At 49.0% G+C, this 17982-nt stretch overlaps 1 protein-coding gene across 1 annotated transcript in view; it reads left to right on the plus strand.

Annotated features, from left to right (window-relative positions):
• The window catches only part of nrp2a (neuropilin 2a), a 54277-nt gene that overhangs the window by 7737 nt on the left and 28558 nt on the right, over positions 1-17982 (plus strand). The window contains 3 exon segments of the mRNA XM_034609509.1: positions 1553-1730; positions 10809-10990; positions 17516-17746. Of these exon segments, the coding sequence (XP_034465400.1) occupies positions 1553-1730; positions 10809-10990; positions 17516-17746 (591 nt within the window).

Consider the following 17982-nt stretch of genomic DNA (forward strand, 5'->3'; position numbering starts at 1 on the left):
CGGGTTCGCGCGCATCGCGTGAATCACGGCAGCTGGTGTGCCCTCCGCGTGCCAGCGTGGGCGTCACTCCTCTCCAGTAACAAAGTAAGGGAAGCCATCGCGGCTCTATCAAATGTCAGAGAATCTTAAGTGTTCCTTTTAGAGCACAATAGGCGGTGGAAAATGTCAACACTTGAAGGGTCTATTACACTTTAAGCCTTTGGTGCTGTGTTTTTTGTTGTTTTTTTTCCCCGCTTCCTTTATTGATGCTTTCACAGAAATGTGAAAGAACAGGCGAGGGTATCAACCCATTTATGTCAAGAATAGATGCAGCTCAGGCGGCTGAGTGGTGGAGCCCGCCATTTGGTGGTGCAGTGCTACACCATGAGCTCCAGTTCGTTGCCTGATGCCGCTTTGTTTTCCTTCCTTCTCCTTGTTTGGCCGGCGTGCGCCATGCTGCAATATTAAGAAAACATTTTCTCCTCCATGAGTTCAATATCACAGTTCATTACATTTAGAGATCCCACTGGTGCGCCGCGAACGAGCGCACCGTGCATGCCTGTACGATGAGCGTTAGGTACAGAGCGAAACCCACCCCTCGCTGTTGTCATGGAGAGCACGTTTCGCCTCCGCCTTCCTGTAAAGATAATAACGCCTGAAACTCTATTGCAGTGCAAGAGTAATAAAAGAACCATTGTGCACAATGCCGTGTGTGTGATATCCCATTGGGTGTGCGCAGACTACCCATATACATGTTCCTTATTGTGCGTGCGTGGGAGTTTGTGTGTTTAGCGTGTTTATGGGAGATAACGCCAAGCGCGAGCGCTGCCGTAGCCGTGAGCAGAGAATGGGGCCTTTTGTTGCCGCGGTAGCTTCTCATTACAGATTTGGGGTGAACCCCCCAGAACCCCGCTAAACAAGGCCGTCTTGTGTGTCACTTCCTGTCTCAAGCGTTTGAGCGACGCCATTGGCGGCCCATTGTTCCTGGGAGAGCGCGATAGGATCAGGGAATGTGTCCTAATGTTTGCAGATTGGCTTGCCAGAGCAACAATTACTCTTGGAGAACGCTCCCAGTGGGGAGCTGGAGAGATAAGAGCCTGGGTGTGGAAGAGGGTGAAAAAGGCTCTGTGTGTTTCTCTCTCTCTCTCTCTCTCTCTGTGTGTGTGTGTGTGTGTGTGTGTGTGTGTGTGTGTGTGTGTGTGTGTGTGTGTGTGTGTGTGCGCAGTGATGATCCTTTATTGTTTTAATAGCTTATCCATGTGGTCCCACTCACACTGAGAATCCACAATGGAGAAGTTTTTCCAATTTCCCGCTAACTGACGGCCTAAATTGCTTTCTTTGTTTAACCGTTCATTTGTTGCTCATCACATCTTCATACGGAGAAACAAGGTAGATGAAGGAGCGTCTCATATTGTTGGGAGCGTACCATTTACTGGGGATTTATGTGGTTTGATTCCCGGCCTGCCATGCAGCTGTATTGTTAAAATAAATACACGCTCAATATACTGATTAGTTCTTGTCTTTTGTCTGTTTTACAAACAATAACTGTTCCCCCTCTCCGTCTGTATCGCAGCATTGGAGTGCGGCGGGATGTACGACGCCAGCAAGGCGGGCTACATCACCTCCCCCGGTTATCCTCTGGAGTACCCGCCTCACCAGAACTGCCACTGGATCATCACGGCGCCGGAGTCGTCGCAGCGCATCGTCCTCAACTTCAACCCGCACTTTGAGATCGAGAGGCTGGACTGCAAGTAAGTCCTTTTCTATCATGGTGTATTATTATTATTATTAATATTCCGGCTGAATGGTGATTTGTCTTGACATTTTCATTAGAACAGTATTTATATCTCAAATAAGCAATTTCCTGTTGAAACACTCTGATTAAACATACTGGTATAATTCACCGGCAGCGGTTTGGCTTGATCCCACGATGTTGAATCACTCCCCACATTTTCACCGCAACAGGTCAATAACAAAGGAACTTTCAATCGTAGATAGAATCTTTCCGCAAAAACGCAAACCATTAAGTGGACTGTGGGTTTATTTTCCTTTTGTGAAGTTTATTAAGAGAATGGCGAGCTCTTTTCACATTCTCACAGTTACACACATTACGTCCCAGTACAACCACAGACTTTCAGTGTTGCCATGTTAAAGGGCTCTTCAGGCAATGAAGTTTCTTGCTCAAGGGCACGTCAGCTGCACAAAACCTCAGCAGTTCAGAAGGCAGTTTTTGGGACATTTTGCTGAATTCATGTCTGAACACAGCTTGAATAGAAAAGAAGGATTCGGATCAATAATTAGTTTGTGTTATGTGATGTAGCACAAACAAACAATTTGTTTTCCAGCCGATGATTGACGTTGAAGGTTGATCTATTGATTCCTGCCGCACAATTCAAAAGTTTTGCACGAGTTATTTTTGTGCATGTGTCTGACATTATCAGGCTATAATCCCCCCCCCCCCTCCCCCCTCTTCATCTGATAATCAAATGCCAGGCTGCGTTGAAAACCTGCACGTCTGAGTGCGGAGGGCAGACAGGAAAGACAAACGGCAAAAGGAGAGAGAGAGAGAGAGAGAGAGAACAAGCATGGGAAGGGAAGGAGGAGAAGAAGAGGAGAATAAGGCGCAGCTGTTACGACTGCGTTGGTCAGTTTCCTTATTCTGAGACACGAATAATCTGAATCATATGTCTTCCTGTCTTTGACCTCGGAGGGAGAAGTCACGGTCTCCACTGTTTAATCCACTTTTAAAACATCTAACTCAAGGGAATTTTACAGAATCTTGAGACTCTTTGTTTGCTTCGTTTTTGTTAAAGTGAACACAGACGAGACTTATCAGTGCAATTACAGCCATTTATTCCCCCTTTCTTCCTCCCTTCTCTCTGTAAATTGAAGAATTAATAATGCTCGATGCTTTTTGCATTGTTCGCCGACAAAGCGCGGAGAAAACGCCACTCTCACAAGGGGCCGTCAATGACCGCTTTGGCTGAAAGGGGGTTTTCGCAATTATTGTCGCTTCTATTCACGCGGTTGTGTCACGTTGCGAGGAGCTGGAAATGTGATTTTGATGTCTCTGCTTTGTGTGTCCGGGTTTCCGACACTTTCCCAGGGGGCAAAGTGTCGCATAATTATCTCCTTTTTTGCAGCAGGGGTGTTATAACACCCGGCTTCGCAGTGCTGACGCCGGAGCACTCTGGACTTGTAGCGGTGGAGAGAGCAATGGCTCAGCTGTTGATAAGCAGTGTGTCAAGCAGTTTCTCACAGGCCCAAGGCGCGCGGGGCAGGAGGAGGAAGAGAAAACTGAAATGCCTCTCTTTTTCTCCTCTCCACAGAGGGTTTTATTGGGATAGGGGTTAGTCTATTTCTTTTTTCTTTTTTTTTTTTTTGCACTTGCCTGGAGGTGCTGAGGCCTGGCCTGCACATACGCCCACTCATCCTTCTTCATCTCATATGATGAGTGTGTGTGTGAGAAAGAGTCTGTGGGTGGAAAGGGCGTCTACATATGAGTACTCTGCAAGCATGTAACCGAGTGTTTGTGCGACGAGCAGCTCCCGCTCCCTCTTCCCTCCATGCAACTCGTCCCTGCACCTCCAAGTGATAACACACCCCCCCCCCCCCCCCCCCCCCCCCCACCTATTAAAAGGCCCATTAGACAAATAGGGGATTGGCCACATTTATTTATGCATAACCTCTAAAACTAATGTGTTTGCCCTTCATGTGTTTCACGCAGGGAGTGTAGTCCCTTCAGGGCTGCAGAAATAGCAGCGGGAATAAGTTGAAAAAAGCCAAAGTGCGGCTCGATATCCCGGCTTCTCTCCGTCCTGTGTTATGCTTTTTTTACCCAGATTGATCCGAGCCCTGTAGTGCTGTTACGGGTTGCTTCCTCTCTTTTTTCCCCCTGCCTGTATGATTCGGCATGGTGGTGTCAGTGAGCGAGGCGCGGGGAGTCCGAATTTTTGGCATTTCTCCACGGTGCCCTGGCGAGGTTAGGGCAGAGGGAGCCGGGGGCGTGCGGAGGTGGAGGGCCCACCATCTCGGTCAGGGTCGGAAAATCTGCGTGACAGCTGGGATTACGGCAGCGGAGAAAACCAGAGGGTCTGTGTGTTACCTGTTAGACGCGGAGCGATGTGGTGCAGAATGCTGATCATGGCAACGCAACCAGAAAGGAACAATATAGATGATAACACGGTCGTAAAGATTGCAAATGGACATGTGTTCTCAGCACGCAAACACTTAAGCATGCAACCTGTCGGCGTAAGAGTGCTCGTCAGCCATCACAACTCCCCTCGGGCACTTTAGGGCCCGTATAAAACTGGGAAAAGTGCTTGGTCAGCCCAGGAAAGGAGCTGAGCTCTAGCTAATATCCCTGGCCCGCTGCGGATTTTCCCCATCAGCGTGGTCCAAACAGTCGCACGATGCAGCATGGCCAAGCCCGCGGCTCGACTGCAGCAATCAAATCCGCAGCCTTATGCAGCGGGCTTCATGTCTGAGGTGGCACTTTAATTCAGGATTTCATTTCAGGGGGGAGTCCGGCCGCGTGCCAAATAGCTCTTACCTCCAGGCAGCCGCCGATTGATGTGAACTAAATGTAATAAAGGCTAGATGAAATATCAGGCCCATATCTCTAATGCAATCTGCCATCACCGGGCCCCAGGATGCTAACCTAGTGATATACCGGGGAGCTGAGGAGGAGAGGTGGAGACCGTTCTCTCTCACGTTTTGTTTTCCTCTTTTTCCCTTCATCTTCCTCCCTCTCGTTCTTGATCTATCTGTTTTTCCCCTCCTTTGTTCTTTCATTCTCCCTCTCCTGTAGCCACGGGAGGAAGTGTTTTATTTTTACTCGCTTGAATTAAACATTGAAACAGGCAGAAGACAACACAACACACACACACACACACACACACACACACACACACGCCGTAAAACTAGTCATTCAGAAAGATCGATTTCTTCCACTTTTCTGGGTTTTATCTTCTCAATTTTATGTGGTTATTTGTTATTGAATGCAGACTGAGGTGGGAAGATTTGACGATATGACTTTATAACTTTATCTCACACACACACACACACACACACACGCATCGCCCTGCCACAGTGAGAGGTGTCACCATCCCCACCCTCCTGTGTTCCCATGTGTGCGCGCACGATATCACCCTCTTACCAATACCCAAAGGGGGGGCAGAGAGGTGTGGGGGATCAATGTCTGTATTCCGCTTGTAATGGGAAATCGATAAATGATCAGCCGTGGCCGCAGGGAGAGAGAGAACAGGAGGAGGAGGGTGATAGTTTAAGGATGAAAGGGGAGACGGATGAGTTGCCACAGGTCACGACTAAAGGCAGTTGTTCAGGTTGGGATATGTCAATATCTGCGACTTGGCGGGCGTTTAGGACAAGATCACGGTCATCAGCATCATCCGCCAGCACTGTAATGATGATATAATGAGTAACGGGTGTGTTAGGGCGACACTTTCTGTGATCAGTTGCTCTCACAGAGATGGAGACGTTCGGGATGTGAGCAATGACTCAAAGCGTTGGGATTAATTGAGGTTTTCCAGCCCAGAAAGGGGCAAAGGAAACTTCCATCGCAAATACATATCGATAAAGAGCGATGGGCTGAAGTGCGCCCAGCAGGGCCGGCGGGGTCGCGGCTGCAGCTCAGACGGCAGTTATGGTCTGATGCTTCGGATCGATGCCTCGCTCGGAAGGGGCCGCGGGGGGCGAGTCCAGCCCAGACTGGCCGTGGTCAGCGGTTTGGCCCCAGTCGCCTGTGAGCATGAATCTCTGATGGACGGGAGCGGAGAGAGGGAGGGGATGCATGCACGCGGAGAAGAGGAAGAGGAGTGCTATTTGTTTTTTTGGGGGGGGTTAGATTGAAGATGGCAGGCTGTGTGGATCTGCAGGGATTTGGCTCGCAGCATCTAGTTAATATTTCAGAGGCACTTATGGTTTATTAGAGTCCCCTCCGAGGGTGGGAGGAGAGGGCGTGTGTGTGTATGTGTGTGTAGATATTTGAAGCGCACCCTCCGCCTCTTGCCTAATTTCTGCTGCTGTATCACCAAGAGAGAGACGATGGGAGCGAGAGACAGTTGCTCCTTGTTTACCGGATCAGGATCTTGTGGGTTTTCTGTGCTCTGTGAGAGTGGAAAACAGAGGGAACGACACAATGGAGTGGGAGAAGAACATTTTCCACCAAGGGCCTCAAGTGTCTGAGCGCAGCCAAGTTTGGTTTCCGGATATTCAAGAACAGCTGCTGCTCTTTTATCGGCACAAACAATAATAAATCATGCGGCCATGACGCACACCCGCAGCAAATTAGGTGTTAATCTTTTGTGTAATTCAACGCTCCCAATGAATTCTTTATGTCGGGTTTTTATAATCGCACTGAAGGAAACGGTATCCAGAGCTGGTTCTCTCACAGATGGGTAGTCACGTGAGAACGCCATTGAAGAACAAGGTAATGACAGGGTTTTATAAATAAGACTGTTCCCCAAAGCAGAGTTCTCATTTTTTAAATCATAATTCACTAAAGGGGAAGCAGCTAATACTAAAAAGGGTCCAATTCAATTTGATGGAAATAAAAGTCAGCACAACAGCATCAGCAGACTTCTTTTCTTTATTTCTTCACATAACTCAGTCATGTCTGAAAACGGCTTTAGTTTCACTCCATATTTTCCCTGGTCATCCATGCACCCCCCCTTCAGCGCCCCATGGCCCCTCAGGGAACCTGCCCTAGAGTAAGATGAGAATACCGGTGATTATCGCAGTGAGAGTGACCACTCGTGGAGGCCGCAGGAGAGCCCGGAGACCTGTAAATATACATATGTACGTATACGCACTGGAGTGGTGTGTGAGGGGCCGACGCCTGCAGGAAATGTCCCTGCTCCTCGACAAACAGCAAAGGTGTGAAAGGCAATTAGCTGTTGTGTCGGAGGCGCGGAGGGATGTACGAGCGGAGAGAGGAAGAGCGGACATGTCTGGACTGGTGCAGAGTTACTGGCCCTCAAGGGTTTAGTTTCCCTTAACCCCTCTCCCGCTGCTCCAGCTAGTCTCTACGGGGGAAATGAGTGAGGGGGGGGGGGGTGTCCCATAACGGCTCCCTAAACAGAGGGCTGGTCATGCAGACCCAGACAGGCAGCCAGACGGACAGAGAACTGGGAACGGATGGTGTCAGACATAGGGCGGGGTTTGGGGTGCATGTATGCTTGAGTGTGTGTGTGCGAGTGGTATCCGATGCTAATGTGCCGCAGGTTTGCGCATGTGTAAGAGATGTGTGTGTGTGTGTGTGTGTGTGTGTGTGTGTGTGTGTGTGTGTGTGTGTGTGTGTGTGTGTGTGTGTGTGTGTGTGTGTGTGTGTGTGTGTGTGCGTGCAATGTCCTGGAATGTGCTGCAGTGTGTGTTGTCGAGAGACAGACAGAGGGCTCTCACACGTCAGGCCCTCATGCATGTATTCATCAGAGTCTGGGGAGAGGCAGAGCGAACAGGTCAATAATCACATCTGAGGAACACTCACTCACGGACGCTAATCCATGACAGGAGAGAGCGAGACAGAAAGAGGGAGCGAGAGAGAGCGGGAGAAAGAAGGATAGAGACCCACTCCAAAATCAATTAAAACCTAATTAGGCTCTCAGCTCTTTCGCGGGCCTTTTATCCTCGGTGTTGGCGATACAGCGCAGAGTGGACGCGCGCACGTCCATGTTTGTCTATATCCGTGTGTGCATGTCTGTCCTCCTGCGTGTGTGTGTTTGTTGGCACATGCTGGTGTGTTTTCCCCCGAGCGTGTGTCACTTACAGCCCTGAGCAGGCGTACTTAGGGATCGCCGCCGCTCTTACAGGGCTCACCGTGGGAGCTCGCCGCCAAAGCCTCTGCGATCGCCTCCGTAATGCCGGATTACAACCAAGACGTGTATAAGAGAATTGGACAATGGCTTCTTTACTCAGTAGCTCAAGTTCCCCCAAAGCCTCATGAACAGTATCTATTGCATTTTGAGCACACACCCGCTCTACAGGAGAATAGCATTTTTTTAAATATGCAAAAAGGCATTTCTTTGCAAGGATGGATCAGGAGGAAAGACCCCCAACAGGGCGCCAAGATGTGATGGACACACACCCAGGACTGATCAGCCTGTGGTGGGCCTATCGTAGAAGAGAGGGTCTTGTGATTAAAAAGCTGAAACACTCGATGCCGCCATACACAACTGAGGATACGTCCTAACATCTGCTGGTGATCCCTAGATCCAGATTTTTGGGGGGGATCTGCACCTAATTGCACTCATAGACATCTCTCCCCTCAACATGCCTGTGTATTTTGGTCAAGATCCTTGATTTATTCTCTGAGAAATCAAGCAAAACGTTTTAAAAACAATCTCGCAATGTTAAAGAAAGAGATAAATATTCCAGCATGCGCCCCCTGATGTGGAGCCGCACCTAAATTGTTTTTTATGGTAATCGTCCAATAGTTTCTGACAAAACCATAAATATCACTGATCTTGATGTGTAAAATTGATGCACAGCAGTGTGCACATCTGGATCCAGCATCCGTTTGTGAAATCTGGATTTCATTTCTACAGAAGCCAAATCAGCACATTCCAAACACTTGCACAACAGCGACGACTGGTCAGTTGCGTAACCTCATAATCTGACCATTTTGTGCTTATTCCCCTTAAAATTGAACAAAGCGAACCTCAGATGTGGTGAGGGGTGCAGACAACGCCTCGGCGACATTACCAGCTCGTTGCAGCGTTTTCACACTTTGATCGTCACCTTTGCGACCCAGATTTATGTGGCTGGGATTATCCCTCCATCAGCAGTCTCAGCTCGAATGCTCTGTCGGGGAATCAATACACTGCAGGGACGAGGCAGACAAAAAAAGAGGCTTAGAGACTCCTCTTAATCCAGGTTTTCATTCCGAGCTGCGGTAATAAATCAGAACCTGCTGATTGGTACCTCTCACACTTTTCTTCTTGGGGGGGGGGGGTTTACAGTTAAGGACACTATTAGGAAGATGCTGTGTTTTAAAAGGGGCTCAGACCAGGAGACATCTGTGGCGCCGTCTCAGCACCGAGGAGCCCATCACAGTCATTAGCGGGACAACAGCGGCCCTGTTGTGTCTTTTTGACGGCGTCGTCATATGAACTATTCGAGACAAGCGTGTTTGTGTGTGTGAATGTCGGGAGGGGCAGTCGTCGACGTAGCTGCAAGGCTCCCGCGGCGATGCGCTTAGTTACGCAGGGAATCACAATATATGGGGGGGGGTGAACGTTGTTAGCAGTATTTTGAGAACGAGGAACAGGGCGAGATTACAAGGAAATTAGTCGCAGTTGCACAACGTGAAATATAACAACATGCATATCTAGTGGAAAATAGAAACACACACACACACACAAAAAAAAAGTTATTTTTATATGACTGTCGACTCAGGGAGAAGAATTTGGAGTATCTTTAAAAAAATACAGCTTAAGCAGGACAAACTAAAATTATGGAGATTCCCACAACCTCAACCCTGAAATTATTACCTCTGTAACCCGGTGGTTCACTGGTCCCGTCTGTAATCACATCAACAACGCTGTGATGTAATTGATTGGCTGCAGAGGAGGATTGTGATTTACACCTAATGACAGTTTTCATTGCATCTCAGGCCCGAAAATATCACAAAGTATATGGGGGGGGGGGTAAGTGGAAGTTTGTCAGTAAACAGCAGCCAGGCGACCGGATGGCTTTTTTCACACATGCAGAGCGATTTAAGTGGAGCTGAAGTCGTTTTCTGACTCACAACAACAGAAAACACCAACAACATGTTGTTTGCTGTGACATTTTATTTCTGGTCCATTTTTCAAGTATGGAACATGAATTTTTTGACAAATGTGAGTGTACATATGGAAACCCCACCCATCTGGTGTTCCACAACGACAAAATCAAACGTCCACAAACGTCGAAGTGCGTTGCCTCTGTGACTGTGCAGCTGCATGTGTCTAATACTGTCGGAGGAACTACACACAAGGCTGTGAGCTAATTCTGGATCAGCCAGGTGGGCTCTCTCTCTCTTTGTCTCTCTCACACACACACACACACACACACACACACACACACACACACACACACACACACACACACACACACACTGACCTGACAGTTAACTATGTGCTTTTATAGTTCAGGGTCTGGTCGGGGGGTCACGATGAGCTTAGGGCTCAAGCATGTGGAAGCGAAAAAGCAAGGTGTCTTCACTTTTATTGATCCTAATTCCTCACCCCTTGCGCCCTCACCTCTCCTCCCCTCCCCAGTCCTCACCTCTTTATTCTTTCATGAGCTCCTCTGTCTATTTTTATGCCTCTTACTAATGAACCCGCCCACTTGCCTTCACCTCCGGTTTGCATCCATTTGTTTGAGACGGTCCGTTTGGAGTTTTCCTTCCTGGGATCAAATATTCAGTGTTTTCAGTTTTTTTATTGATATTGAATGCAGTAAAGTACTTTGACTGAAAGCCAAGTCTGTGAAGGGTAAATGTATTTGTCTCTTAGAGTTGTGCTGTGTTCTCAACCCTTCCCTGGGACACAGTGCGCTGTGTCCTGAGGCTGAACTCTGGTGGTAAATAGGTCCACACCTGTCTGTTTTTTATTAGCGTAGCCTGTTGCATAATGCCATAACCATCCATCTATGTTTATCTCCCCGGCCGCTACTCTGCTTTTATCTCTTTAATCCCCTCCTGCTGCATTAAGCTGAGAATAAACTCAACGTTGATATTGTTTTCTGAAGGATGCTCGTGAGAAAATATTCTATAATATGTTTATATCACAGGAATTAATCTCAGTTTTTAATTTCTCCTTTTCCATCAGGTATGACTTCATCGAGATCCGCGACGGGACCTTGGACACCGCCGACGTCCTGGGTCGGCACTGCAGCAACATCGCCCCGGCACCAATCATCTCCTCCGGCTCCTCCCTGCAGATCAGGTTCGTCTCGGACTACGCCCACCAGGGGGCGGGCTTCTCCCTGCGCTACGAGATCTTCAAAACAGGTGAGGAAACATTATTGGGGAGTAAGTCGAGCATGATTGTGCTTTTGTGTGGTGTTGGAATAAACCGGAAAAAGTTCCCGACTGGGATTGAGTTGCAAACTGTACGTCCATCACTCTTTAGCAAATACAGTCATTTATAATTTTTTTATCTGCATCTCAACATGAATTTGTTTGTTAAATGTTCAGCTAAAGAACAAAGTGTAAACAGTGTGTGAAAGTACTCTGAGAACTCAATGGAAAACCTGAACCAAACATTTCTGCATCCCATTAACAATGGAGTTAATGGTTTTGTCTTTGCGCCGCGTCTTTGTTCCACGTTAATGGTGCGAAACCTGTGATCGCTCACCCCAACACTCTCACAGCAATTTACATCAGCAGAGGCAGCCGGGTGTGTAAACAAAACTTGAACAGAGACGGTAGAGAAAAAAAAAAGAAAGTACTAAACTACTTTCAAGCCGCCTGCAAGCATGTGAGGAATGTTTGCTTAATTGTAGCAGGGATCCGCTTCCTCTGGGGAGGTGAGGAGGGGCTGGCAGTGGGAGGCGGCAGTGGGATGTGGCGGCGGTGGGATGATGGAGAGAGCTGCGAGGCAACTTGGAGTAGGACTTAAGGTTAAAGGTTTATGGTAGAGGCGGAGGCGAGGAGATTGATGGGGATAAGTGTGGTTGCCGGGATGGAATTTTCCTCAAGGTCGCCGAAGTGCACGAGGTGAGATGCGCTTTCACGGGTCAGGTGGTAGAGCAGAGTCTATTTGTTTTGGTGGTGGCGTGCGTGTGCGTCCGTGCGCAGCAGGAGGCGAAATGGTCTTGCGTGGCCTTGAGGCAGCTGAAAGATTTATGCTCGAGTGAGATTGTCTTTGCAGCAAGTGAAACATTTTCCCTTCAGCGAGACGTTCAACATTTAAATTCGAAGTATTTTTAAAGGAGAGTTTAAACTTTAAAAAAACCATTAAACAAGCAACAAATATAAATATTCATCTCACGGGATGAATTCATTGAGTTGTCACCTTCTACCTTCAAGTCAAGTGAACGTGGCCCAGGTTTGACGTTCAGCTCCGTTACCAAGGCCACCAACTCCAGCCTCCACGGTGTAATACTGTAGATTGCATCTCACAACACACACTCATGGAGGGATGGAGGATGCGGTTGCCATGGCTCTAACAAGATCCTGGTATAAATTCCGGGGCTATAAGAGATTGTGTCACCGTGTGAAGCCCATGTAGGTGTCTGCTCGCCGCGTGTGTGGGTGGTTCCACTCAGGTTGTTGTGCGAGATCCTGTACGTCTGTATGTGTGCGCGGGCGGGATGAGAGATGTGTGTGTGTGTGTGTGTGTGTGTGTGTGTGTGTGTGTGTGTGTGTGTGTGTGTGTGTGTGTGTGTGTGTGTGTGTGTGTGTGTGTGTGTGTGTGTGTGCTGGAGCGAGAGAGAGAGAGGTACAGAGGCAGACAAACGGAGACAGCCGCGGTGGGAAAATGATTGGGGTGAAGGGAGACGGGCCGACGGAGGAGGAGTGAGTCAGGGAGTGAAATGTATCCAGGATGCGTGATTGAGGCCATGTGTTAATTATGGCGTTTTCCAGCGCCTGCACACTCTCTCATCAAAGCTGTTTGTCTTAAAGTGGCCGGGGCCACGAGTTTCCACTAAACACCGCTTCCAACTTCTGACGGGAAAACGCAGATCCCGACCGAGATGTGTTTATTTATCAGAGGGAAAGTAAAGTGGACTGAAGTGATGTTTATCCCCATTAATGGATTTTTAGCTGCGTTGCAAAAATTATAACTTTTGCTGAGGTGTGTTTAGTTTTGAACTGTATTTTAAGATTGTGAGGAATCCTAGATTGCAGTGGAGCGTTTTTGGAACAGCGTGTGTGGGTTAGTGTGTGTTTATGAGCACGTATGTGTTTTTAAAGGGTGCGTCCAAGCTGAGATAGAGATCGTGTGTGTGTGTGTGTGTGTGTGTGTGGGTGTGTGGGTGGGTGGGGGTGTGTTCAGCTTCCTTCCCATCTTGAACAGACAGCACAGCTTACGGCACAGAGTGACCCCACCACGTTGTGTCTAGAAGTCAGACAGTGTATGTGCGTGTGTGTGTCTGCGCGTGTGTGTGTGTGTGTGTGTGGAGAGAGAGGCACTTCTTGGCCTGTTTTCTACAGACTAATGATACTGTGGCTTGTTTTGGTTTTGTTCATTCAACCCTATTACATAAGCGGTGACTGTAACAACTCTAGGGGGTTTTGAATTGGAGAAGCAATCTGTTTGTGTCACTGTGTGTGTGTGTGTGTGTGTAATAGACTACAGTGCAGTGAAAGCTAATTATTTCCAGCCAGGAGGAGCAGGAGTCGACCTCTGACTCTACATCCATCCTGATACCCCCCCACTTCCTGCAGGGGAGACGGTGTGAGGGTTTGTCCCAAATCAACATCCTTCCACCCAACCCCACCACACACATACATGCACAGTACATGTACGTAATCCTACTGTACAGCGAAAGTGCACATCTCCCCTCCTCCCCCTTATTGTTGTGGCCTACTTTGCTCATACTCATGCATGCTTAACCCTTTATTCAGCCATGACTACCCCCCCCCGCATCCACCCATCATACACTTTCACTTACACACAGTCACGTGCCGCTGACGCTGTTACCACGGCTACAGGGGGAAGACTTGCCCCCTTTTTTCCCAGTTTGCCCCAAAGCCCACCACTAACGTAGTGGGAGCAGATAATGCCGCAGCCAATCCCGGCGTTAAGACGAGCACCCCAGGGCATTGGGTCTCCATCCTGAACGCTGGTGACCACTGGCGCGGTATCTGCAGGGTCGTGGCGGGAGCGCAGCCTAGAGCTAGACTCCCATCCGAGCGCCAGTCAAAACATTGGCCCTCTGTGGATTCCTGATGCCGTCGTGCTGATTGGATGGTGACCTTTGCATCAGTGGCGGCTGTTACTATATGGCTGACTGCCATGCGGTTGTTTATTCCTCAGACTCCAGAGTCGTCCCACTGCTGGAATTTCACTCAAATAATGAGCTGGCGAAGGTGAATTAGATTTATGAATAAATGAACTGAGCGCAAAGAGTGTTTAAGGCGGATCAGCGATGAAGAGAACGCGTCCAAAAAATTGAAAATGATGAGACACGAGCAGCCGCGTGAATACGAGTCAAGAAATCTACACTACGCTTTGATCACAAACAGCAGGGGGGCTTTTTGTGCGTCTTTTTCTTGTGCTTAATATTAAAAACTGATGGCAATTTATTCCAGAACACATAACAGAGGCATCAGCTGACTTACAATGAGCATTCCTGTCTATAAAAAGCTGCTTCAGAATGATGAAAAATGTCTCTCTGGGTCTATTAAAGTGTCAAACCGTGGCACGACAAGAATGTTGTTTTTCTTTCCTTGTTGTTTACACTCTTGTTGTTGTTGTTATTGTGAGGTTTCCACCCCTCCCTCCCTCGCAGCACATTCACGCACGCATACACACACACACACACACACCCCCCCCCTCCCCAGACGCCTCGGGAGAGATTTCCTTCAATGAAAATCCTTAACTCGGCACAACCAGCGTTACACGAGAGATCTGCGTACGAGGAGCAGAATGCATGACGGGCGGGTAGAGAGCGCAGGCCGAGGCGGGTTTGATGTGCGGCAGACAACGGTGAGCCCTCAGTGAGGGTTTTGGCGTGCCGAGGCCGGGAGGAGCGAGACGACTTCCAGACGAGTTGAAAGAGTGAATGAGCACAGATTCTGCGCGTCGAGGAAGAGAGGGAGGGAGCGAGGGAAGGAATGAGAGGAGGAGGAGGAGGAGGAGGGAAAAGGGTTGCCCCCGACACAACATGTGAAGCTGCCACTACATCAAGCACTCATGTGCAAGAGTCGAGTGGTTTCTACCCAGCAACCCACCCTCTTGCCTCCCCCCTCCCACATGTCACTATCACACACTCACACCCTAACCTCCCCCCTCTTCGCCAGCAGACAGCTCTTGCCAAATGGCAGCTCATGGTGAGAGGCAGGCACCAACCAGGGGCCAAGACATGGGCTGTTGGGGGGGTAGACGGGGGGGCCTTTTTTTGGCATGTTCATACACTGTGAACTGATGAGCGCTAACGAAAAGGGAAGGTACTCATGCATACGGCGGAAAAAAGCACACGGCGTCGGCACGTGGTGGCGTGGAGAGCGAAAAACCCCGGTCTAAGCACAGAGCGGTGTGTTCGGAGGCGATGGAGTCAAGCTGTGCTCATATTGAAGTTTTTTGAAGCGGTAGGACTCCAGACTGCTGCACTGTGACCTAGTAAGAAACAAGGCCAGTGTGTTACTGGGTCTCACACTTACTGGGGAAGCTGTCACACACACCTTCAGATGCACACACACGGGAGACGAAGCAAGGAGGTTAATAAAAGTCGCACACAAACAACATGCAAAAGACACGTATGGCTCATGCATACTGCACAGTTTTGTTTTAACCACATTACAATCACACGCATGTTATTGCTTTTTATTAATGGATTCACGTGTTTACTCGTACAGAGGAGCTGCAGACACTCGCAAAAAACACACACAACACGGAGAGAGGTGAGGTCAGTATTGGAGGAGATGGGGAGATATCGCCAGTAGCTCTCTGTAAATTGCTGTCATATTTCAACATGGCTGGTGTGGGTGTGTGTGTGTGTGTGTGTGTGTGTGTGTGTGTGTGTGTGTGTGTGTGTGTGTGTGTGTGTGTGTGTGTGTGTGTGTGTGTGTGTGTAAGCGTGTGTAAGCGTGTGTGTGTGTGTGTGTGTGTGTAAGCGTGTGTGTGTGTGTAAGTGTGTGTGTAAGCGTGTGGTGTGTGTGTGTAGGCAGCCAGGCTTCTAGCATGAAGGCAGATGTTTGGCTGGTGTTTTTGATGTTGCGGCGCGTGTGGGAGTCGACACGTACGGGGAAGATTCCTACATTCGTGTGAACATCTTCCCGTACAACACGCATGCACATGTATGCAAAATACATGGAACGACAGATACACACTGTATGTGCTTGTAAACGCATTAATACAAACACACACTGCACGTAGAGAGATGACAGTGAGTTAATTAAAGAGGAGAAGAGTAAAAGACACAGAGACACATCTCCTGAGCGGTTTCTTTTCTTCTCTCTTCCTGCTGATTGGGGTCAGTTTTGCGTCGTTAACTATGAGGAGTGAGGAGATGGCCTCGGAGCAACTGGCCGACCCCTCCGCTTTTATAGGGCTGCCTGATAATAAGGCCTGGTGCCTCGGAGGAATGCTGCAGAAGGAATGCGCTGTTAAACATGTCTGTGCTCCTAAACCCTGCTTTTCTCAATGTATATATCTGCTGAATGCGGCCCCACGTTCCCAGGTTTTGAAATCCACCAGAAGCCCCCCCTGAGTCTCTTCAACCCGACATCCCTATCCGCTTTCAAACACGCCCGCTGATGGGAAAATATCACAGGAACAGATTCCTTCACCGCAAGAGTCTTGAACGTGCATGAAATGTATTTTCTATCTGCCGGCCGTCTGCAAGTAATTTCGACTGAAGAGCTGGAAATAACAACGTCCAGTGCGAGAATAAGAGCCATCAGACGGTTTCAAAAGCCCACGACCACAGGCACAGAGATCTAATTAAAATTCTATCGTCTCTTGGCAGAATTATCAGACGCAGATATTTGCCCTCCTTCATAATATATACAAAAATAGACGTGTTGGAGGAGACGGCGAATGGACAGTGTGGGAAAAATAGCCAGGGATTGTGAATGAGACTACAAGTGTGTGACATTTGAACAAAGTCCCCTGTCTGTTTAATGTGTGTGTACGTGCCGAACCCTCATTGATGTGCCGGTCCATAAACACTCGGCCGTGACTCGGGCTCCCCAGTGGGGCGCGGGGAGCAGTGGCTGATGGGCGGATGATCTGAGCCGCGCAGCTGCCGCCGCTCAAGGTGAGCCGCCCCGGGCGCATAAATCTGCATGGCCAACGAGGAGCCGGCGCTGAGGGCCCACTTAGAACCATTACGCAACGCTTGTGGCGTGTGGGAGTGAGAGGGACGCGGAGTGCGAAGAGAGAATATTTGTTTTGAATGTGTGCAGCAGAGCAAGGGGTCAGACTACTCCCCTCCTCAGCTTTGCATAAGTGTGTATCATTGAACGTGTCACATCACAGAATGTGCTGTTGTATGCATGAGGACGGGGTTTTTTAAGGGCAAAGCAAAAGCACACGACGTGATCCCACTATAATGGATTTTTGTTGCCGTCTTGATCACGAATTTATTGTTCTTGAACGCACAAGTGGTCGAGAACTGAAATGCTCAAGTGGGCGTGTTGTGTATTCTCATACAAGTGTGTGTTTGTGCGTCTCACCGCCGCAGCTACTGTATATTCCATCTCGCTGTCTGTGATAAACGACTCTCTGAAACACCCTCTGCAAGTCAGATGAGATATCCCCGCGTGATCGATTGCCCGCGGCCCGTATCGTCCCCTTTATATGACCGATTGCTTATTCCTTTCTAAATATCCTCTTTCTCCCCCCCCCCCCCCTCTTCCGCCCAGGGTCGGAATTCTGCTTCCGCAACTTCACCAGCCCGTCCGGCATGATCGAGTCGCCGGGCTTCCCCGACAAATACCCGCACAACCTGGAGTGCTCCTACATGATCATCGCCCCGCCGCGCATGGACATCACCCTCACCTTCCTCACCTTCGACCTGGAGAACGACCCCCTGCTGGTGGGAGAGGGCGACTGCAAGTACGACTGGCTGGACGTGTGGGACGGGCTGCCGCAAGGTGAGGACGCACGTGCGCTCGCATTACACAAGTAGCGATGTCGAAAAACTGACTCACACTGTGCACGGACACACAATGCTTGGATAATCGATGTCTCCTGGTTGTGCGGATAACACACATTCCTATTTGCATACCAGCCTTCAATTTCCTGAGCCGCCATCGCTCTCTTTGAAGTGTTGCCTTGCGTTCCTTTACATTGCATAGAGGGAACATTATTACACGCGGTGCTGCAAGTG

Source organism: Hippoglossus hippoglossus, chromosome 2, assembly GCF_009819705.1.
Source record: "Hippoglossus hippoglossus isolate fHipHip1 chromosome 2, fHipHip1.pri, whole genome shotgun sequence".
Lineage (NCBI taxonomy): Eukaryota > Metazoa > Chordata > Actinopteri > Pleuronectiformes > Pleuronectidae > Hippoglossus > Hippoglossus hippoglossus.